This window comes from Ambystoma mexicanum, chromosome 11, assembly GCF_040938575.1.
Source record: "Ambystoma mexicanum isolate Mex_15411 chromosome 11, UKY_AmexF1_1, whole genome shotgun sequence".
Lineage (NCBI taxonomy): Eukaryota > Metazoa > Chordata > Amphibia > Caudata > Ambystomatidae > Ambystoma > Ambystoma mexicanum.
In genome coordinates, this window is record NC_090934.1 from 1,355,849,813 (window position 1) to 1,355,874,575 (window position 24,763).

Consider the following 24,763-nt stretch of genomic DNA (forward strand, 5'->3'; position numbering starts at 1 on the left):
CCGCCAATTTCAGTGGTAAAACATTTTGTTTCCCCATTTGAAGGATACAAGGCTGGGTTGATTCTGCAGGGATTCTGTCTTCAAAAGGATCCCTTCAGGCAGGTTACTGCTATGCTGCAGGTTTGCTTTTTGTTCTAAGAGTGTGGCACTATTTCTAGTAGAGGGTTACATGGTATACCAATATAATGCATGAATTCTAGTGTGATAAAACTTTATTCTTTTTTAGACCTATGCCGTCATATTCCTAAATTGGTGTGCAGGATGCTGCATGTGGGACAAGGCACCTCTTAGCCGTTCACTTAAGTTCATGCAAGTCATTACATGGCAAATGCAGAGGTGCCGGCTCCCTCACTTGGTGTTGCCCTCTGGATTGAATTATTCAACCAACTTTGAGGAATTCCAATCTGATCTGTATATAGCAGATGTTTGGATAGTTTCAAATAGCAAACTATTCGTTTCCCTTGAGAGGTCACATGGGTAGGTTTGGCTTTATTTAATACCAAAAAAGTATGCTCCATGTCGAGACTTGATAAAAGATAGTTTCTACCCGAGCATCTCTCTACCCGAGCATCTCACAGCAGCGCTCTATTGAATCTCACTGCAGCGCTCCATTGACTCCCACTGCAGAGCTGTTAAATCTCTCAGCGCTCTGTTGATTCTCAATGCAGTGCTCTGTTGAATCCCACCACTCTGTTGATTCTCACGGCTGCACTCTGTTGAATCTCACCACTCTCTGTTGAATCTCAGGGCTGCGCTCTGCTGAATCTCAGGGCTGCGCTCTGCTGAATCTCAGGGCTGCGCTCTGCTGAATCTCAGGGCTGCGCTCTGCTGAATCTCACGGCTGCGCTCTGTTGAATCCCTCTGAAACACTTGAATTTTTCAAAGACCCTATGAGTTTTGGCAAGCATTTTGGAAGTTCTTGTTATCGGCAGATTTTTCAGTAGTGCATCACCTGGTGCATAACAGACTAAAGCCTAATTTTCATCCACCTTGATTGAGTGTGTAAGCCAGGTGTGGCGAAATAGCTCCTGTTTGTGACAAAACAGCTGAAAATGTATCAGGTGATGAGGGGTATTTTGAGACTTCGGACGGTGGTAATGGTATTCCTACCACCAACTGAACTGGAGCGCTTGTGCTCCAAAAAGGACCACCATCAAGCCACTCTACCCATGCATTTGTTTTAATTCATGCATCTAGCATTTCAAAAGCCAGAGCACTTTTTCCAGGGGAGGAAAGAAAGCAGACTGTTTTATATGGTCTGCTGAGGTGAAGTTTGATCGATTCCACATTAGGTGCCTTCCGTGCCTGGTGCAGACTGCAAAATGGTTTGTAATGGCACCCAACCTTACAATTAACCTCTATTAAGTCCACCTGCTTTTTTAAAGTCTAAAATGCAGGTGGAAATCCATGGGGATGGAAGCCTCTCTCACCGCATCCAGATCAGATGCTGTCTGTTCTCCTTCACGGAGCGGGGAAAGGCACAGAGCGTATTTCCCATTCCACGCCACGTGCAACCAGAAGAAAGTGACACGAATGCATGGATCTTTAAGTGCAGAGGACTTGTTTTTGCTTGTGTGTACCATTTTATGCCCCTATGGTGACAATACTAAAAGTGGCCATAGATGCGTGGTCAACAAATTGTGGTGTAGGCCGGAGGATGCGTTCTGTTGGTGGAGAATACCCCACTGGTGTGTATCAGATCAGTGTAATTTCATTCATTCACTCATGCACTATGAATGCATCTGCCTGCACTCACTGAATTTAGAACAATTTAAGATCATAAGGAGAAGCACCCCAGCAGCAGAGACCTCAATTATAGCATGCCTTTGATAATAAGTGTTATTATAATATAAATGCAGGGTGCTTCTGTCATAAGTGGAAAGTGGGAGGCATCAGAGTTACAAGTTTGGCATCAATTTTGCAATTGTTTTGATGAAATTGCAGCCAAATTTGTTTTTCTTTTACCACCACTTGGGTCTGTAATTTTACCTCTGGATTACCATCAGTGGTTAGGCATTGTTCAGCCCCATTATTCCGCTTCCATTGGACTCCATGGGGATTTTGCCATATTCAATGCAAGTGGCAATTTTGCTTCTGTCAATGCATAGACTTCTTGTGGTAAAGTGGAGGATGTTCCTCCTGCTGGAGATTAAGCAACACATTCACCCCCTAGTCTCAGAATTCCGCGGTGCAGTAACATTGCAGGTCAATAGGCCACATTCTGACTTCCTGTTTGACTGTAGCCTTAACATTGACGGTCACAAGGTTGCCGCTCAATTTGAGATTGGGCCTCACAGCAGTCAACGGTTTCGTCCATCTCCTTTGCTCTGCTGACCTAGCCTTAGTAATTAGTGTCAGTGCATTGTGGCTATGGAAGGGCCTACTTGTCCTGTGGTTGTTGCTTCTTGATTGGAACATTACATTTAATAGTACAGCGATTGACCTCCTTCTTTAGCCGGGGGGTATGACATTCTAAATAACAGGTTTCAAGCTAACTTCCTGCTATGCTGTTCGCCAATGCTGTACATAAACTAAAGCTATTTGAAATACCTAGTATTGGACATCTTGTCAAAATGGCTGCCATGCAGTGGTGTGCAAACAGACTGTCCCGTTACATGGAGCTAATCTGATATTTTCATTATACCTGGCAAAAAATAATCCCAGTAAAATTCTTAAGCAACACCATTGCTCACCGGTTTAGGGGTTGCATGAATAAAACATGCCGTCATTCAGATTTTGGTGAACTTTAAAAAGCTCCTTTGCGATATGACTGCCTGCTCACGATATGAAGTGCCATTTATAAAACGTCTATACACAAGTGTTTCTAGGTGCGACAAGCCAAGGGGGGGAGACAGAGGGACAAGACAAACGATCCTACTAGGCCTTGTCATTCAGATCGTGCAAGTGCGACAACGCAGAAGTGCAGGGGGGGGGGGGAGTGCCGAGGAGAGGGAAAAGGGGGTAGTGCAATCAAGGCAGCACTTTTTGTCCCCAGATATCTTTTAAAATCCCAACACGAAAGTGTATGGTATTTTGTAGGTTAGGACTTCTACTGCCTCCACTGGAATGTGTCTTTTGTCCCATCCCCTTCCAATGATCTAGATGTGCTGTTTGCAGGGAACATATGCCACCTGGTGCCCCACTGCTGCCGGTGCCCTAGGCAGGTGCCTACTGTGGCCCTGTCCTAGTATGGACCCTTTTGCCATGCGTCCGCGGATAGAAATGTTAAATTGGTCCAATGCTTTCTTTCATGCACTCCTTGAAAGGAAATAGTGTTGCAAGGAGGCCAACTTGGAAGTATGTTCCCAATTATATTTTGGTCCGATAAACCTGAGCTTATTCCAAAGTGATGACATGTAAATGGTACCAAATGGATAAAGAAATAACACGTCTATCATCATGTCAATGAGCTGCTGCTTCTGTGGTTCCTTAAGGGTACACGATGACAGAAGCCATGGTTTTGTGTCATAACACTATATGTAAGATTAAATGAAACCATTTAAGACTTGATCTTTCTGGGCTCCCTCTCTCTCGAGCAATGACTCCCGTGCAACCTTCCCATATTCAGCCGAAGAGCCCTTCATCATCATCATCATCATTACACTTGGATATCGCCACTAATCGCCGAAGGCATTGAGTTTCCTGTAGACACTGTGAAAACATAGAGCAGGACCGCCCACTGCCAAGCTGAAGCGTGATCGGCATTTGATATAAATGCATGTTGCCCCGGGCAGCCCTCCTCTGAGAAGAGGGCCACACAGGCAATGCTGTCATGTGTGGTAATCCCTCAGCAGTCTGTGCCAGTTTTGGTTCATTTTGTGTGAGTGAAATGTTTATTTAATTAGCTTTTACTCAGGGGCTGGAGGTTCCTCCTGTCTGTAGTCCTGTTCTGCCTTCAAGTTATCATTATGGAGCACAGGTGGAGGGAGACTGTAGCGGGCGGTCATCAGCCTGTGTCCCATGCATGTGGTTAACGTTGCATACGTATATTGGGTGGGGGTACAGGGAGGACCTTTACCCCATGCATGCACATGTAAGGCTCATGTTGTGCTGCTATTTAGTTGGGTGCATTGTTGGACCAGAAAAGTAGATGTCCACTTAATAGAAACTAAATTGGAACACATCCGCTTCAATTTCTCGTGTAGTTTTTACAGGGGCTGAAAATAACAAAGGTTTACAACTTCCAGGAGATGGAATGGTTGAGATCAGATGAACCTTTACTCCGCACAGGGTTAAGCAGATGTTTTCAGGGTGCCAGGACCAATCGTTCATTTCTTCCTAGGGAATCGGGTGACATAGCCACCTCCCGGTCTTCTCCTGGGGAAGAGGGCCTTAAGCCAAAGGGAGGGATTGATCTGTTTACTGGACGGGAGAGATAATAGCTGGTATTACCCAATTTAATAGTACATTTATCAATCTCAGACGGATGAGACCGCCGTTGATCAAACTTGAGGTATGACTTAAAATGGTTCAGTTGGCCTTTTCCCTATGGAACATCCCCAGCCAAAAAATAACCGATAAGATCCTCATATTCATTGCCTGTATTTATTCATTTATTTAACTTATTCTTTTCTCTGCTCTGTTCTGCACTTTCCACTTCTCCCCCTTTACCCATCTCCATGCACTTGCACGTTTTTAATGTCACTGGGCCTAGTAAGATCGTTGTTTTTTATTTTTTGTTCTCCCTTGTTCCCCTCACTTTGCTTGGTCGCGCTCTGAAACACTTTTGTATGAGCGCGATATAAATAAAATATATCATATCATTCTACGAACCACATAATATCAAAAATCTCCTATTATAATGCAGATTAGTTTCTAAGCGTGGGATTGGGATTCGAACCTGTGTTGCGCTGCCTTGTCTTGCTTCCAAGACAACGCGTTGCCCCTGAGCTATCCCCACTCCTCACACAAGGAAAGATTTCTCACTGAACTTTTTATGTGTATGAAACATTGTATGTGGGTGAACCTTCTATTCAGTGATTTTGTTTGTTTTTGTAGGATAAAGTTTCCCAGCTGGAAATGGAGCTTGATGAAGAAAAAAACAATTGTGATTTGTTAACCGAAAGAATCACCAGGACGCGAGAGCAGGTGAAATATTTGGGCTAAATGGGCAGCACGAGTTCGATTGACAAATGAATGGTGTGGAGTATGTTTCTGAATAAATGCGTTTTTTAGCCGGTTTCATGAGGAGCTCGGGCACGGGGTGCCTCAGCCACCAGTACTCAAAAATGAGCTCATTGTAAGTAGTTTATTTATCAAGCAGAAATGTAGTTCCTTGGGGGAAACACACCCTTGAGATCTCATGTGGCATCATACTCCCCGTACCGTCCCATACAGAATGCACAACACCAACCTCTCGTCCACATTCACAATCCATGTGAGTGTAGCAGGCTGCTGCTGGGGACGAATATTCCTGTACAGTTTTAAAAGTATCTATTGAGAAAAGACTGATTGCCATTTCACAACATGCTGCTAAATATACATGGAGCAAGGTGCAGCCAGCAGCTGAAATTAGGTGGTGATTGTGCGCGAACAGGCCTTGGTCGGTGCTTTTAAGCAGAAATGATTTTCTGGCCGCAGGAAATTGTGTAAACATATGGGTTTTAGCTGTTTTATAAGGAAATAGTTTGGCATTGGGAAATCTTCATCCGTAGCTTTATTGAAAGGTCACATTAGTGAGTAGATGGCCTTTAACTCAAATTCTCGCCCGCCACATACAATGGAACATTGCCTTGATTCCTCCCTCAAAAGAAGTTAATCATTGGAAAATGTTTAACTAACTAGATCAATGATTTATTCCATGACTGGCCGTGAAATAAACTGTGACCCCATCCTTCGCCTAACCAAGCATGGGAAAGAATTTCATAACGGAGGAGGGGGGACTAGATCATATTAAGATGAGATCCCGAAGAGGCAACACTGCGTGTATGAGGTGAAGAATTGGGGGAGTGGGGTTAATCTCAAGTTTCTCTCAATTTGCTGGAGCCCTTTCCATGCCGCAATGGTTTTTCCAATGGTAGGTTGCCAGTCGAGCTTATGAAAAGCGAATAGTTGACGTGCCCGCTCCAATGGGAAATGAGACCCTCTGGCAGCTTAATGCATCAAAGCTCGAGCCAACAATTTCACGTCTGGTGGGAATCCCAGCAGAGGAACCCTCCTTGCAGCCATGGGTTGGGCGCAAAAGGTTGCATGCTCGAACGCTGATAATGCAGGAAGATGCATTTAAGCAGAGGCGTTGCTGGGGGTGGGGGGCTGAGTGGGCTATAGCTCCGGGTCTTGCGGTTGTAGCCCTGGATAGAAGCTCAGGGGTTACAACCGAAAAAGCTAGCTAGCCCCCCAGTCCCGACATTCTCAAAACTAGCGTAGCCCTGGATCTTTTCCAGACCTAGCAACACCCCTGCATTTTAAGTTTATTTGATAAAGGCTAATGGCGTAGTATGGAAAAGCATTACAGAGTAGTGTGGTTGCCGTTGCCCATCTGTCCATATGGCTGCAACGCCCGGGATCATAGAACGCTCTGTTTTACTCTCTGATGATATTGACTAGTTCACGTTGCTTTGGTGAGTCTCCTCTACTCCTTCCATTGAGGTGTAATTCGATGGAGTTTACTCCAGGTTCTCCATTACAAACTAGGAAGGCCACGCACTTGACTGCAGTGCCAGAGTTATGGCCAGATCCTGTTCGTTCATATGGCCTTTCCTGGCTGTGCTGTTCTTATCCCACAATGATAACCCTATTTAGCCACATAGACTGATTCTGTGGCTAAAAGTACATTTGATGATCTATGCAGGTGCGCCCGTTTATGAGAGAGTAGTGATAATGAAAACCCCTGCCCTCTATCTCACTGTCTCCTGTATTGCCTGGCCCGTCGCAATGATCTTTCCTCACAGTTCCGAAGAGTTTCAAACAGTAGGTTTATAGGCGTTCGGTGCAGCAGGGATGGGATCTTTCGTGTCAGTTCAGAGCCATTATATTTTTACTATCAAGCTGTTGAAACAAATCATAAATGAACAGAAAGCAGCAACAAAATAGGGCTCTTTTTATTTAGATTTTCATTGATAATGAGCGAGGCAAGGATGGGTTAATGTAAGTATATAACTCGAGTGAGTTATTTAGCTCCATCAATGCAAGTATCTCGTGTGAATAAAAGCCTTAATAGATTCAAGGCTTGCCTATGGATTACTGATACTTTACTGCGCAACAATGCACAGTAAAGCAAACAACACCAGGCGTCTTTTTCAAACTGTTGTTTACTTCTATTTTTTGGACATGGCATGGCGACACTTTTCTGACCCAAAAACAGGGGGTGACAATGGTTACACTTTGTTTTATGGTCCTTCATCCCAGGACAATAGATTTGTTTAAGTGGAATAAATGCCCTGTCCTAACAGTAGCCAATGTTCACCAAATGCAGCTAACCCTACTTCAGAGGAACTGTTCTTTGCTCTTGCATTCGGTAGTTGGGCCGAGGAATGGTGCAATACCCAGACGGGTAAATTCGGATGGATGTGGGTTTACTCCACAACTTCTACAAAGAACAATGGGCCTAATTACGAATACGGCGGTATGATTACAAAAGTGGCGGGAATTACATTTCTGTCATTTTACTGCTGCATTACTTCGCCTCTGTTCTGCAATTTCTGGTGTTAAGGTGGAAGATTTACCTTCAGCAAAATGCTGGAGGTAAATTCTCCACCTTACCGCCAAAGCACTTCAAATTTGCATTGCAGTATTACCTCTTGTGGTAATCCCACTAGCAAAACCCATGGAGCCCAATGGACTCCAAAAATGGGGACTGAGACCACTGTGCCGCCACTCCCAATCCTATAGTAAGTCCATAAAACCAAGTGGCAGTAATGGTAAATATATGTGGGGGCAAATAAGCCAATTTACCATCAAACTCGTAATGAGACTCAGAAATTTGATGAATTTCAGTCTACAAATATTGCATTTGTCGAATTACAAAACCTCATTCAGAAAAGCTATTTGCTACTCCCAGAAAGTGTTCCGGATATGCATAACCAATTTTAATGGCATGTAAAATGAATACTGACACCAGGATGTGCATAGACTTATAATATTCTCACCCAATACAATACCAATTCACAATGGCTAGGATGGCATGCGCTCCCAGTTCCCTGAACAAGAGAACATGATTTTCAATCTTTAATAAAAGGAATTGCTGCAATCCGATTGTAAGGGCTCCTTAGGATAGAGACATTTGTTTACTTGATTTGGTAAGTTTAGTTTCCCCTTAACGGTTTTATACATTTAAAAGAATAGCTGAAGACAACACGCCATCTGCTTACTAAAGCCTTCTAAAGATAAATTGCTGGTCACTGCAATTGCAAGGTATTGGTGTCGCGTGTATTTCATACCGCATGCTGCAAAATGAATGATCCCTTGGTCATTTACGGTAGAGGTTTAGTGCTACAAAAAATAAATCTTCCTTGCGTTTCCTGCCTGCTTGCATGATACCAGCTCAAGGAACAAGGAAGTGGTTCTGGTGCTATCTGCATAGAAGCTGTGCGCAGAATATCAGCCAAAAACTAACCTCGCAGTACATCAGTTCTCCGGCTTGGAAGATTTTAAATTGTCACAAAGCAATCTAGTAGCGCTCGGCAAAAGCATTACAAAAATGCACTAAATGAATAAATACCTAAAATATAAATTGTCATAAGGATATTGGGTAAATATTATTCTAAGTTGTCGCAATGCAATCTGGTAGCGCTCTGCAAAACCAAGTGATAAATGAATTCAGTTAATACCACTATACAACATATTAATCTTGCTCTTATATCATTATGAAACTGTAACTTGTTGAATAAAAATTAGACATGGTAGTCAAACCAGTAGACATGCAGTGAAAAAGCATCACAGTAAAATGTGCTTCCAAGCCTTCGGAAACTCGGCCCTCCACTATGGAATGTTTTCCCAGGACTTCAAAGAAGCACAGTCCCCTGCTCTCCTTGTTACGAAACATTCAATGTGTTGGTCCTGAACGACAAGGATTTCCACTTGCGCAAACAAGGAGATGCCGGTGAGCAAATTCAGATTTCTGAAGGAAATCTTGCTTCGTCACATCTCAAAGATGTGGGGGGTCTCTGGGGGATTTGCTTCAGTTTTAGACTTTCTGATTATGAAGTCGCAGGTGCAAATCTTCGATGCTCCTGAGCATCTGCTTAGTTGCTCCAGTGCAAGTCTTTGTGAATCAGGCGCTTGGTACTTTCCTGGGAAATAATAGGCCGCATAATGCAAACTTTCTCCAGCTCTTGGCAGCTATGTATGAAGAATTGACTGCATGAAATGTACTCTGCAAGCTACTATCTAGGCTGCCCAGAACCGGGACATCTCTCAGTGCAGGATTGACTCTGTAAACCATTTGAATGAATAAAACCTACATGTGACTACTTCTGTCTTGCAAATGTTTCAAAAGGCAACCATAGTACGTTTGTTTTATGTTATTATTTGTTCAAATTTGAAGGTTCATGTGGGCTCCGTCCCGCTTGCAGATGATGGTGTCAAAAGACCCAGCCTTGGGCCCAGAACAAAACAAATTATTGACCTCTGCCAGACTTAAATTGATTTGAAAACATCGCTTGTGCTAGCTAGGCCCATGTAGGGGCCATTGCTGTGCACTAGCCCCAGCTTAGGACCCATCCCTGCCTCCCCCGCTGATGACCTTCGTTTCACTAGCAGAATTCCTTCCTGTTGGAATTAATCCATCCATCCATGCTTACATCAATAAAATATATCTGCTCAGAACTGATATCTTTATTACACTAGATTTAAAACTGAGAACAGATGTTCTTTCTACCTTGCATATAAAATCTCAGAACAGATGTTCTTACTGTTCATTTAAACCATTCATGCAGATGTTCATCTTATTTTATGCACATCTGTCTTAGGTTTGCCCATTTACAGCATATCGCCTTTAATAACACATTAGCCCTTTTGTTGGGTATTACACAGTATCGGCGAACAAACTCCCCATTGATGTGCATTGCGGCATGCATACTTCGAACTGTCAGATTGCACTGCAGAGCCTGATATCCACATGCACTAATGAGGTGCACGGAACAATGGAGGCATTTAGAGGGAGAGTTGTATTATGCTTGGGAACGCAACCAAGGTACAAGGGTGGTATTGTGGGGGGTGGCCTCAATAGTCTGCTATATCCCATAGCAGAGTGGTAACGTACCTCCAGCATCAAGTTACAATTAAAAAACAAGAACTACAATAATTAGTCTTTTGCATAGTTTATGGAAGTCATCACAAATGCAGCAGTTAAATCCGAGATGAACACAGACCTGGGATACACACCTGCTGCATAATTTGGGATTATCTTTCATTTTCTGCCTCTGTGTGCGTCTTTCTTTGTGGGTGAGAGCCGCGTAGTCTGGTTCATGTTTGCTACGCCACGCAACCAACGCGGTCTGCTGCACGACCAGAAAAAAAAAGATATCTTCATTGTGGGATGGGTGTGGTGTACTTTTACAAAAGCAGCTATTAAAGAATAATTATTTAATTGTGCTGTCGTAAACTGGATGTTTTAAGAAATTTTGTAATATTCATTTCAAATGATGACTTCAGAATATTTTGTTGTGCTAATAAGAATGTTACACTTGTATTACTGAGAAAAACACATTATGAAAACCTATAATAACCACATACATTCATATACAATATGTTCTGTTACACTCCTATTGTACTCTTTCGAAATACCCTTATGAGAGGGGACAAATGACTGCAGTGAGGGTTCCAACTTGCTTTTCGCAAGATCATAAAGGCATTTTGGGAACATACGAATGACCACAGAGTTTTATATTCGACAAATGTGTTACAAAAAGGATGTATGCTGGAATCGCTAAATCCATGATACAGACAGGGCTTGGTTCTCATTTCTCACAAAACGCACCAGAACATTACACTTTTTGTAATGTTCACCATATGTGCTGTTACAGACAGACTCCACATTTTGAGGTGAGGATTGAATAGAGGTTACATCAGCTGGCCAGTGGGAACCAAGGACCGTCCTGAGATAATGTGTCCTTCCACAGTGTGAGGGTGTAGAAGTAAGGCTCGGACAAAATGGCGGCATATTTTTGGCCAGAAACCTTTATTATATGAAAAAAGGGTTGGAAAATGTCTCTGTCCCTAAAACGAAGTTATTTCCCTGCCGCTAAGTAAACCAATGAAATTATCAGAATGTCCAAATCATAAAGTTCGTCCGTATTGTATCTCAAAAAGCCTATTTCTGTCCATAACACTAACAACATAAATCAACTGTGCAAGGATGATCTCTTCCTAAAGTAAAAGGGTTTTTTGTTGTTCCAAGTAACAGAAAAGTTCCCAGTCTTTTGGGCAAAACATGGCACAAATAAAGATTTGTTAAAGCTTTTTCCATGCAGATGGGACCCGGCCTAGCAGTTCGGGCTGGGCTGCTACCATTGGTGGCATTATCTGACTGATTTGTATATGGCTGGACCCCTTTTGTAATGGTGGAGACGGGCTAAAAAACAGTGGTGTGGAATGTTGCCTAGAGCATTGCCAGTGGTTCAGATTTATTCAAAGCCTTCCACCCATCACCTTTTTGGTTGCAAGATTTTAGGCCTCCAAGGTTACAGTCGTAATCCTTCCCCCTGGATTCCTTATTGTAGTGTTGTTCTCCTTTTGAGGCGCCTCAGGCCTGAACTTGTTTCTACAAATGTCAATAGGTAATTCACTAGACTATTCCCTGTATGCTTCTCGTATTTATCTTACCAACTTGCCATACTCCCTTTGCCAAGTGGAGGATTTGTTGCACTGTATTTTCTTCACTTATTTTGGCTCTGGGACCCAAATTCGCAATATAACTGCTTGGTTCACTCTCCTGCCAAGCAGTTATCCTTTCATTAAACTTCTCCTTTGGATGCTGGTCCCAGACTTGCAACATTCAATCCAGCTTCTTATACTCTCCTACCAAGACTTCGTCCACTCGCAGACTGTCCCTCTATGTGTACGATTCCCAGACTTGTAATATTCACAGTTGGTTGGTTTATTCCTCTGCCAAAGAACAGTGTGAATATTTGGTTTGGCTTTTGTTTCTGGTTTTCAAATGGGTGTGTATCCCAGACTCACACTCCGTTCACAGGGTCCCAGACCCTCTTTCTGTGGCCTCCACCTTCACCCCTTTGCTCTCTGACCTCATGCACCACTTGGGAACTCGGCATACGGGTTTGTTTCCCACTGGAAGGTACAAGCGTTTCCTGAGACACTGCAGCTTCTCTGGAGGTTCCAGTCACGTGTAGGGCTTTGTTGCGCTTGGCAGTGGCTTCCTGATGTCTACTTCTTCCCGGCGGTGCATTCTCTCTGCTGGGGCTTCACTGGTGGTTGGGGTTCCCGGAGGATGAGCAGTCCTGGCTTCTGGGACATTGCTTGCGTTCTGGTCCTCCTCAGCTATGGGCCCTTCCCCCTCAACCCCCCCCACCCAAGCTGGCTCACGTCCTTCACGGCATGGCTTGCCAGTTTCGACTCTCTTGCATCTAAGCTGTCTGATGTTTAAACTTCTATGTTGGGAAAGGGAGCTGCTTTAGGCCAATTGTGTTTGTTGGGAAACTAAAGCACTGATTCTGCATTGTGATAGTGATCCTTGGACTTATCTTCTTAGTACTTGTCATAGAGTCAGACATAACATACTTTGTATTTTCTAAGGTTTAAAGCTTGTCAAGAATCTGACTAAAACAGATATTGGCCTTATCACAGAAGGTAGGGGAGGACTGAACATTGGAGAGCGGTCTAGGGGTACAAACACGGGGGCATACCGCGTTTTCTGAACATAGTTACCCATAATCCCATAAGTGGGTTCCTCCCCCATGTGATGCTCCCTCGGTTCACCACCCGCAAGGGGACTATTGTACTGTGGACCCACCGCCCTGGCCCCATGGGAAAGGTCTCCCCCGCCTAGGGGAGAAGGAACGACATCCTCAGATTTGTCACACCAAACAGAATGTTAGCCTGGCGTCAGGGTAAGGGCAGCTGTGCACATGCTCTGTTGCCAATGGACAGACATCCTAAGAGAATTATACATAGTCAGGAATGCATACCAATAAACGTAAAGCGGGACTGAAATATAATATCACCTGTGTCCATACGCTTCCAAACATTGCATTGTGAAATGGGATTTTCAGCCTCTGTAAAAGGCCCAGCGCTACTCCCGAAACTATCGCGGGTTATTTCTAATTTCCTCTAACCAATAAAAATGAAAGCAGCTTGCTTCAGGGTTTGAAGGCCATTCTTACCAAGTAGGTGCCTGGTGTTCATTCATTGGAATGTTCAACAATAGGCAGAGAGCTTTGCAGGTGGTTTTGCAGTGTGTTATCAGGACTACCCCACTGTTCTACGAAAGCCATCACTCTGTCCCCTAAGGCTTTACAGTCCCCCCCAAAAATCTGCAAACATTTTCCAAATGCTGCACCTTTTTTTTTTTTTACTAAACAATCTCTCCCTCTCCCTCTCTCTCTTCCCCCCCACCCCCCTTGTGTGTGCTTGTCTGTCTAGTTCACACAGTTCATCAGCTGTGAGATACGTACAGAAAAACAGTTTTTGTAGTATAGATCTGATTTTTGCGTAGCTAGTTGTGCGATTATTTCAGGTTGTCACACATCCACAAAATCCTTAGTGAGATTTTGTGTCGGCCTCTTGTTACATACAACATTAAAAAAAAAAGAATTTTTTCGCCCAAATCCCAATAAAATTTAGCAAGTTTTCTCGTTGGAAAATTAAGCTGCTTTTTAAAAAGTCTGATGGATGCCTTGTAAATGTTTCACGTCGAAGAAGCATAAACGGAAATGCGCCGGCTTTGGAGTGCTTTCTGGTTACCGTGAGAGACCAGCTGGTTGTCATGGAGATTTTGTAATAATGTGGGATGGATAACGTTTCTGTGGCTGTGCCAGTCACTTACATACATTAAAGCATTCCTCGAGGATTGCCCACACCTGCACTCCTCTTGGCACCAGGTATATGCACGTGCTTGCCCAGTCCCATACCGGTGAGTGAAGGCTCCATGTTCAAAGCCAAGTTCTGTTCCCCCCCCCCCCAGTCAGCTGTTATGGGACTTACGGTTGCCTACATAGATGTGTACGCATGTCCCCAGGTCCCTACAGAGAGATTAATGAAAATTGCCAACCTGGTAATGTGTGTTACCCCTTAAAGATGGCATAACAATCCCGGTGATTGGGTTTAAGTGTTCAAATTTTGAATTAAATTACATTTATTTGTTTTCATTAGAAGCCAAACGGTAACCAGCTGCTCTTAACCGTGAAGTGGTCCAAAATCAAGCCTGCGGTACTAAAACCATGTAGGCATTCGGATGCCACTAGCGTTTGTTCGAAATGATTGGCTTTCGGCATTCCCCTCGTTCAGCAATGAAAACACTTGCAGATGCCAGTCTTTTCCGATGATGGAAAGATCCTTCAAAATAAGGTTAGCAAAAATGTAAGGGTGAACTTAAAAAGCAACTGGACCAAAATAGAAAACTATTAGAAGAAGCTTGATCAGAGAGGATAATAGAAGGAAGAAAATGTGCAAGCACTTTATGGTATTATCTCAAACAACGAAAATGGAAAAACACAAAAAGGGGGGGTGGAGTGACTGTCCAAAATGGAGCATAATGTGAGAAACCCTCCACCCCATAAAAGCAATGGAAGGGTGTCCATTAAATGTTTGTTTAACGCCTTGTTTACGAATCCAGGGTATTCGTCCCTTATCCTCATTGGAGAACCTACCCCCTTTGAGGATGGGAGGTAAGCCTGCTCAGCAAGACCCTCCCTAGGGGTCTGGGCAGGTGGGACCTCACTGGGAGTAAACGCTTCTTTGGGACAGGAGTCCCATTCCGTTAAGGAACTCCCAGTCAGGAATACATTGTCTGCCTACATGAGAATTGGAGAGACGGTTACTTCTGTTGTGACTCCACCAAGAAGTGACATTTCTTCTATCTCTTTGCCTCCAGATAATGCTGCATCTCACCTAAACTTCACAGTCAAAGAACAGAAACACAACGTGTTTGTGATACTCTTGGATTCTCCATATGGTGCAATTTCTTCTAACTCGTTGGTTTCAGGAAATGCTGGGTTTCAGCTGAGCGCCACAGTCAAGGAAGGACACGCTCCTTTTTACTGTGATGGTGGACTTTAGCACAGGAGGAACTGTGAACAAAGGGAGACCTCCTACGCAGGGAGAAGAGGGAAGCCTATGCAGAGGCGAACCTCTGTGGAACAGACGTCCTGGAGCAGCTGGGACACGCCAGAAAGCGGTGCCGGCAGTGGTTTTGGGAAGCGAGCCTAACGCTAGCTGAACGCCTGAAGGCTGGCATCTCATCTGATCCAGAAGCCAGGATCGGGGGGTGAGGCAGAGACTAGGAAGCAAGTTTCCTCTGGTGGTGACAAAATGAGAAAGCCATGGTGGTCTTGGGGCCCAGCAACCGACACGGACACCAGATGGTTGGGGAAAGCCTAAATATCAGAGTGCATGTTCAAAGGACGTGGGCTGCCAAGAGAAGTACGAATACTTTGAGTCTAAGCTGAAAAAGCCTACAAGGTTACGGGAACCTGAAAAACCTGAACGGGCAAGCGACCTTGTGAAGCTGATCGAAAGAAGTATGAACACTTTGAACCAAGGCTGGGAGAGCCTATGGGGTTTCTGGAGCCTGAGAAACCCGAGGGGGCAAGCTGCCCAGGTGAATCAGAACAAGAGGAGTATGAATACTTTGGGTCAAAGATGAGAGGGCCTACAAGGTTTCGGGAGCCTGAAAAACTTGAATGGACAAGCACCCTTTTGAATTAGAATAAAAAAAATACAAACACTTTGAATCAAGATTGGCAAAGTCGATCAGGTAACGGGACCCTGAGAAACCCAAAGGGGACAAGCGCCCTATGTGAAACTGCTTGCTATTTAGACAAAGACTTTACATCAAGGCCTGAGGGAATCCATGAGGTTACAGGAACCTGAGAAGCCCATGTGGGCCAGCACTCTATGCAACGTAAAAGACGTTGCATCAAGTCTGGGAGAATCAGCGAGGTTACAGGAACGTGAGAAACCAGTGTGGGCCAGCGCTCTATGCAACGTAAAAGACGTTGCATCAAGTCTGGGAGAATCAGCAAGGTTACAGGAACGTGAGACACCTTTGTGGGGAAATGAGAGCAAACATGTCTGCCAGGGAGCATAGGACTGCTGGACGTCCAGGAGCCACATATTTGATATCAACAGACTTATATCCACAGAAAACATTCAGAACATTTTTTGTTTTATCATCGACATCTGCCAAAAAGACGTGAAATGTTCTAAGACCTTGAACTATTTTTCAAAATGTTGGGCCAAGCAGAAGTCTAAAACCCAGAGACTGTGTCCTGGTCTACTTCTTTTTGTGTCTAAAGTGCTAGGGCCAGTTAATTGATAGTCAACAGAAGACTTTTACTTTGGACTTTGACGAGCACCCTTCATATTAATTTTGATAGGTAGGTAACTTCCCTCTTAGAAATATGGAAAGTTAGGAGTTGTTACTTTTATTTTAATAAAAATAATTTTGACCTCTTCATTCAGCCGTCGGATTCCTTCTAGATTGCCACAGCCTTTAAAAAAAAAAGGCATTTTGGAAAAAAACACATGGAACTGAAGACAGGTGGCAGGTTAAAAGCAGAGATCAGATGTGGCCAAGTGCCTGGATTCCTGACCGTGGAACAATGGCTTCAAATCCCGGTTCCGGCACTTGACTGAAGAATTTTGTGATCCTGGGCCAAATCACTGTAGCTCCCTGTGCTTTTAAAGTGTTCATGTGCCTAATGTAAATATGCAAAAATCAGCTGTACATTGTGAGGTCCTAGTTATGTTTCCCTACTCCCTGCCGTCAAAACCTGGTTTCTGTAACCTGTTTTCATCCAGAAGCATTACACTTCAGTGTTATAAGGACAGTAGTTATATTCCCCTACTGCTTTGATTGCAAATCGCCTATGTCCAATGCTTCCGTATATTGCCTGGGGCATTAAAACCTGGGCAGGTGCTCGCAGTTGAAGAAAACTGCCTTTGATTGGACCGATCTTTTAAACTTCCATCAATCCCTTCTTCGCCATTTATGAGCACATTCCTTTCCCGTGCAGGAGATGTGCTGTTTTATGTTTCAACTCACAATCTCCTTTGGGACCTTCACTCTGCTTTTCATCCTTTGTCTACTACAAAGACTACCCCCCTACATATGATGGATGACAATGGGAATCCTGTTATCCTGTAAATTACAGTTTGTGTAAATAGGTTTCTCTAGGCCAGACCCCCTCCCCATACAGTGTGTTGTACCTCAGAGGTCCATTTTGTCCCCATTACATTTTCACATTTACATGGTGCTGCTGAGAGACCTGGTTGCTGCCTCTAGCTTCTCATACCACGTAGTTTGCTGACAACACGCCAATATCTTCGTCTCATCAAGGGCTTATGCCCTCTGTCTCTGGAAGTGTCTCAAGTCTATCAAGGATTGGATGCCTTGCCTTTCGCTAAAACTAAACCCGTCTGTTAGCCCCACAGTTTTCTTTCAGATGTAATAGGCATGTATTAGAGAATATTAGCACACAGGGAGAATTTGCCAGCCAATTGGGTGCCAAGGAGTGCAGGCTTCATTTGATCCAAACCGGAGTTCCCTCCCATGGCCAGTGACTTATTTCAGAGTCTCTGTTGCTCCACATGTCACGGTGCCCTAGCGGCCTCGCCATCACCCACTCCTTACCAAATATTCCCTCCTCTATGCTGCTTCCTAAATCTTCCCTCATCCTGACCACCCATACCTATAGTTTAATCGCGGGCCTCCGCAACCCTGGCCTCCTTCTTTGTGTGCCGCCTCCCTGCCACTGTCAGGATGTCATAGAAATGGAAGACAGGCTTCACAGAGAGCCTGTCTTCCATTTATATGGTTGTCTCCACTGTGATCAGCGCACAGGCTTTGGTAAACACTGTGGAACAAACAAAGCCCCCATTGCTGTACTTCGTGCTGAATTTTAAATGAGACCACCATAGTGTTTCCATTTTGTTTTATAGCTACAACTAAGAACCACATAAATACTTAGTTTTCCTAATTTGAAAAATTATTGGAACGCATTGCTGTACTTTTTAAAAATAATTCTCAGTGCTGCTACTACAGGCATAAAAAATGGTAGGTAAAGCATTCTCAGCTGCTAAGATTCTCTAAAACCTCTGTCAGTGTGTCTGTCACAGCTGCTGAGAGCACTCTGTGGCAACCTAGTGGGGAGGCCTATTAAAAATGTTCTGCCACAAGACAGGAGCACTACTCTTAACTGTTGCATTTTTAATTAGTCAGCCATTTCATCCACATGCTCTTTGCTTTTCTGCTTCCATTTGCTTCATTGAAGCAATTAAAGAGGAGAGGACAGAGAGCCGCTCTGCTTGAATAGGCTAGACCGTCAACCCCAAGCTTGAGCACGTCCCAAGCGAAACTCACTGAATGGGCGCACTATGGGGCGAGGAGAGGAGGTGCAGAATAGTGGGTGCACCTAGTCAGCTTCCTGCCAGATTCACTTATAGTATTCACTCATATGTATGGTCCATTATTGTTTTTGTATGGTATTGAAAGTGTGCTTGTACTCATGTGTGTGTGCTCACTAAATGTTTACTACTTCTTCTTGGTAATCATTGATGGGGGCCACTTCAGTAAGTACTGCTGCTTTGCAGACCATCTGAGAAAGTGTTTGATTATTTTCTGAGATGTTTTACTCAGTATCCAGTGATTTGTACCTAATAAAAACAGAGAATGACATTTTACTGGATAGAAAATACAGAAAAAATACCGAATATTGTTTACAAAAAGATATGTGGGGGTGGGGTAAGAGGTTAAATCTGGTGGGGCGGGATTGGGGTGTGGTACGAAACAGGGGATTTGGCTACGTTAACATTTAATTCTCTAGTTTTGTGCTCGATAAAATCACATGGATCCGTTTTATACTGGGTTCTGCCCAACTCTGTTGACTTAATTTCTCTGTTCCTATTATTGCTTCAGGGTGTGCTGTGTCACTCTGAGCATTAGTACACACACTTTTAGTCCCAGTACCATCTATTCCAGTTAGCCTCCAATCCCAGCATTCTCCCTTTAGGGAGCAGAACCCCTACTGCACAGGTAGAGATTCCAGACACGTGTTTGGTCCTGCTGGGCGCACTCTCCACGCCGCGTACCAGTCTCTTGGGTGCTGCAAGCATAGGTTATATTTCGGATGCTGACATTCTAGAATAAGGTATATGGCAAGTCCTTTCCAGGGGGACTGTATAAAGTTTCCTTTTAACGCATAGTAATCCAGTTCAAGTAAGCTTGGAGGCTGCCATGTCTGTACAGTACCGTCCCTTTTGTTCTAGGTTACGCCACTGGGAGCAAGTACAGTGAACCGGATTAATGCAGGGAATGAATCTCGGTAGTCAACTCCCAATAGAGGGTGCCTTTTGTTACCACGTGTGATGGATTGCCATTGGCAAGGTTGTAGAAGCCCTGGCTTTCTTAGATTTTTAATTAAATTAATAATATGGGCAGTTAATTCCATCTCTGAAAGGGCAATCTGCCTATCAGATTCCCCTTTCCTAAACCCCATGCCAAAAGCATAGTGTGCACCTGTGCCCTGCTGCAACAGTACCCTGATTTGCAGCACCTGCTGTACTAATGACACAGAGCAGGTTCAGAGGTCATAGTGTCCCATAGGACAACTGTAGTGAGAGTCAAGTCTCTGCAGCATAGTGGCTGCATTTAAAATTTGCCATTTAACAGTGACCCTGGAAGTCCCCGTATAAAAATGGAAACTTGACCACCAGGGGCCAACAGGCAAATGTGGGCGCTCCCTCGCAAATTCAGGTGCAACAACCTAAAGCAGTAAAGGTTTTTAGTGCTATCCTGGAGAAGCAACAAGGTAGTCCAATAATAGGAGTGGCGGAAATCCTCAGATCGCGGACACCGGAGAAGTTTGACAGTGACCTGGAAAGGGGGCAAGTGAGCAATGCTGCAAGGCTTGGCAGCCAAATGCAGGGCAGGTGCAAAATCCGATGACGAAATCAATGCCCCTGAAAGAGCCACAACGTCAAGGCAGAAAGAACTGAAGACCCAACCCCCCCCCCCAAACCATTTGCAATATTTGAAAACCAGAAAAGACCTAATCGAGCTAATCCAACGGACCCCAACAAAAAAAACTACAAATATTCAAGTAGTCCATTGACCTAAATCCAATGGGACAAGGGCATTTTTGAGGTATTTAAAGACCCCTCCGACAAAGACATCTGATCATGACCTGCAGAGTGATGAACGAAGGGGATCGCACAATTTAAAGAAGACCATTGCCTCTGAAGCTGTTAAAGTTCCTAGCGAAGTGGTAGCATTTGATGACCATCAGGTGGATGACACGCCTGAAGATCTAGGGCTAAAGTCACTTTTGGGTGTAATCAACGACACTTAAGGGGGTGATGAAGTAGAACAAGCCTTGATCATGGAGCCCGCTGGAATGGAGCATGCTGAAAATACATCCCGTGGAAAAGCTTTAGCTCCCCCTCTGACATTAACCCTTAATGTCAGAGGGGGAGTGGTTGAAAAGGGGGCACGAACCAAGAGTTTCCAGACATTGGAAGAGAAACGAAAGGCAGTAGCTTTGAAATTCAACACTCCCTGTAGCTCAAAGATAGACTCTCAAAAGAAGAATGTGTGCAGAGATAACTCCTCATCAAACGTGCCTGACCTCTGAGAATACAACTATACTACAGAGACAGCTACCAAGGATGACAATTTCATTGTTAATCAAAGAAATGTGCTGGAAATGTTGCACCACATCCCCAAATTAAGATAAATGAATTTGGATGACATACATGTGGTACAATGTGTGGATGAGTAACAATTAGATGGGTAATTCTCCATCTGAACTCTGCCTTTGTGAAATCTCACCTCATTGAAGCGGTGTTAGATTTGTTACCCCTTGGATTCGAACCAAGTGACCAAAAAGATGTGAGGCTGGAATTTCGAGAATGAGAATTCCCAGCCTACGCAGCTGCCTATATTGGAAGTGCCCCAAAAGGCTAATCCCCGGAAAGATTTACTACGAGTGAGACACAAAAGTATTTGTCGATACAAGTGGTGATCGAATGCACGAAAGGCCAACCACGAAAAATAGATCATGACACAAGAGTTTCATGTCCTACCAAACAAGACTTGTCATGGCTGGTAGGCACATTAGCTGTGTCCAACGATAATTAATACCAGGCAGAAGAGAAAGGCACTTCATTACGAATCGGATCATGTAACTCACAAGGATTTGTTCTTCTGTTTAATACCAAAGATCTAGGTCTTGGGACATATGGCATCTCATGTCTACAAGAGACTTGGCCAAGATCTTAGCCACTTTGTGATGGGCACTCATCTCACTTGAACCAAGAAAAAAAAGGCTTGGCCGGCAGACTGTATTATGGTGCACTGGCACACTTAAAAATTGGAAAGGGGTTATCTTCACACAAATTCTGACTGTAGATGGAGAGAAGAAGGCTGGTGATGTAATACAATCAATCGTAGTATTCAACCTATACTGGAATGTGGCAATGTGTGGGGAGGCTGCCTTCATTGAAGCAGTGATGGGTTTGGTGGACAGATCTACACCACTGTGAAAGATCCCCATATTATGTGTGGCGATTTTAATATAACGTGTTAAGATGACTATAGAAAGCCGCTGAGTAAGACCTTATTACAAAAGAGGGCCGCAATATGGCTGCAAGAAGTAAATGAACGGGGGCTACAAATGTTAAATGGTCAAACTAAGGGCCACATCCCTGGAAGTTGGACCTGGTCAAGGGGGGAGCAGAATGCCTGTTTAGACTATTGTTTTGTTTCTGCTAATGTCCTGCACACAGTGGAACTATTTCAGGTGATCCCAATGGCAACTAGCAATCACAACTTGCTGCAAATGAGATCTAAGGGAAGGCAAGAAACATCTAGTTATACAGTAGGTACTGTAATGCATGTGTCCCAGGGGCGGAACAGACTAAAACCTCATGAAGTCTCACTCATTACGTCTATTTTCAGCAAATCTTGGGGTGATACTAAGAGGGGTACTGAATATGCTTGCTTACTAAATGATTTTGTGGAAGTTAGACAGAACTATGGGAGGTCGGACTTTCAGCCGATCCACGCATATAACAAAGGGCTGGTGGAGGCAAGAAATTCCCTTCGATCTTATTTAAGGAAATTGAATCGAGTCAAGGGGAGGGTGTGTTATTTTTGTGAATAAATGCAAGCAGCAATAATGAAACAGGCCGATTGCATCAAGAGCATTAAGATCTTAGCTTGATGAGGACCTATTGCTAAATACGATTTGTAAAAATACCACCCATATGGGAATTGCTAAATTACAATGGTAAGTTGCAACCCATTTATTTTTTTTTTATATAGCCAGATTTCTGAGGAAGTTAGGATACATCATTTCACAGCTCTGTTTGCACCGGCAGAATTTAAAGGGAAAGGTGGACGGGGATCTTTCAAAGAAAAAGGTCCTTTAAATTTGATAAAGATAACATTGAGGGGCTAATTAGAAAATGAAATTCGTCCCGAGCACCGGACAGAATGGATTTACCAACTTTGTTAAAAGAAGCTGCGGGCCTCTGGGCCGAGTTTATTATGTTATTCACTCAGGGCATGGCCGCTAGAGAAGTCTCAAGCTTGTGGAAAATGGCTTTGATCATCCCAAAATTCAAGAAGGGCAATAGAGAAGATACCAGTAATTATCATCCCTTTGCCCTCTTGGATATACTGTTAAACATATTTGTATCTGGGCTCCTACATAACTTAAATACCTGGGCAATTAAAGCTGGTGTTGATTTGATCCACGGCACATAGGATTTGTCAAGGGCTGGGTAATAGCCTAAACCTCTTCCTGCTGAACTTGCAAAAATTAAGAGCTAATAAGACCAAGTCAAATAGTTGCTTGGCATTTATTGATTTGGAACAAGCATTTGACAGTGGGAGAGGCTATGGGAAAAATTGTCAGGCTGGCAGTACCCACAAGACCTTGTGGAGGCAATACAAGCACTGTATTCATCAACATCAATACAAGTCAGATTGGCAATGCAAGGTCCCTTTTCAAAAAAAGATTAACAAATACAGAGGCCTAAAGCAGGGCTTCCCTCAGGCACCAACATTGTTTAATCGGTACACGTCAGACTTGGAGGAGTCCCAGACCCTCATAAGGGCCATCTGACCAAAATTACATGATTGTTGCATCCCCTAGATCCTTTATGCAGACGATTTGGTCTTCATTGACCAAATACCTATAGGTCTGCAGAGGCATCTAAACCAATTATTTCTGACCTATATTTCTGAGAATGAGTCAGTGCTAAAAAGTATAACATTTTGATCTTGACTGCAGCACACATGAAAAATAGGGGATTTAAGTGGGTTGTACTGTCAGAGATTGATGCAAGTAGATGCGATCACTTATCTGAGGGTGTTGATAAATAGGAGTATAAATGAGAAGGCATGGTGTTTGTTGCTTAGATCTGAAGTCAGGAGGTTGGCGGCCCGGAGGTCGGCACTGGACAAGTACTATGGGATGTATACAGCGATGCCGGTCTTGACCTTTTATAAACAAAAGGTCGTCCTGGTCCTAACCTGTGAAGCTGAAGCAGTTCTAAATCTTGGCAAACTTGGGGGATCCTGGAGTGATGCTTCTGGAGGAGGGTAGTGAGGCTGCCTAGAGGTTTGCTGGTGGTATTCATTAGGTATGAACTGGGGTTACAGTTGATGGACACTTTTTTTCTTTGGATATCCACAGCGATGTTCAGGAAGTGTGTAATGTCAGATTTTCTCCCCCCTTTTGAGATCTAAGAAACACATAGTGCTAAAACCGATGTGCTCCTTGAAAACTGGCAGGGTGTATGGGGTGGCTGAAGTTGGTTGATGCCTCCATTTACATGTTAATAACAAACCCAGGCATGTTTAAGAAAAAACTGTTGCTGCAGGACTGGATGTAGACGCAGGTCAAAAGGAATAAATATAGGCTATCCCTAAGTTTTGATCATGAAAAGAGCCATCAATGATCTTCCTGCATTCCTGACCAAGTTTCCATCTGCTTATTATCGAGATTTATTTGAGATTTCGTATGAATATTCTTCCTACTAGACAAGTACTAGTACTTCGTAACAGATGGTGAAGATGAATTCTAATTGTAGATATTGTGAAGGGATGGACCGGAGTGAATCTTTAGATCATTTGGTGCTGGCTTGCATGGGTCTAAAAAGTATGAGAACTCGATATTTGGGGGCTTTTGTTAAAGAGGTTAATATACTGTCTGCAGATGATTGGTGGGATATGTTCTTAATAGGGGACATGTCAGTTTGTTTTTTGCAGTCATTACAATTTTGGAACATGTTTTAATGCTGGAATAGAGAGAATATGATGCTTTACAGTTCGGTTTTACTTTTAAAGTGATTGTTTTGAAATTGCAGAAGGGATCATTTTGTTTTTGACTGATGCATGTGTTCTTGGAAATATGAAAGGTTTGTAATAAACCAAATATAAATTTAAAAAAAGAAGAGAGGCTGCTGCACTACTTCCTTAATCTCCACCCAGAGCCTGGCAGCAGTGGCGTAACACAAAATGTGGGGGCCCCCCTGCGAGCTATGCTGAGGGGGCCCCCCAGCTTGACAACAAATCGCTGGTCACACCGAACTCTGGGCCGGCCTAGATTATCACGCTTGCGAAATACGCACAAACGTGCTG

The 24,763-nt window shown here is 43.7% G+C and overlaps 1 protein-coding gene across 2 annotated transcripts in view; it reads left to right on the forward strand.

Moving 5' to 3' along the window:
* CGNL1 (cingulin like 1) overlaps positions 1–24,763 on the forward strand; it is a 432,222-nt gene that overhangs the window by 315,599 nt on the left and 91,860 nt on the right. For both annotated transcript variants that reach the window (XM_069624908.1, XM_069624907.1), the window contains one exon: positions 4,999–5,088. In XM_069624908.1, the coding sequence (XP_069481009.1) occupies positions 4,999–5,088 (90 nt within the window). The remainder of the gene's footprint in view (positions 1–4,998; positions 5,089–24,763) is intronic.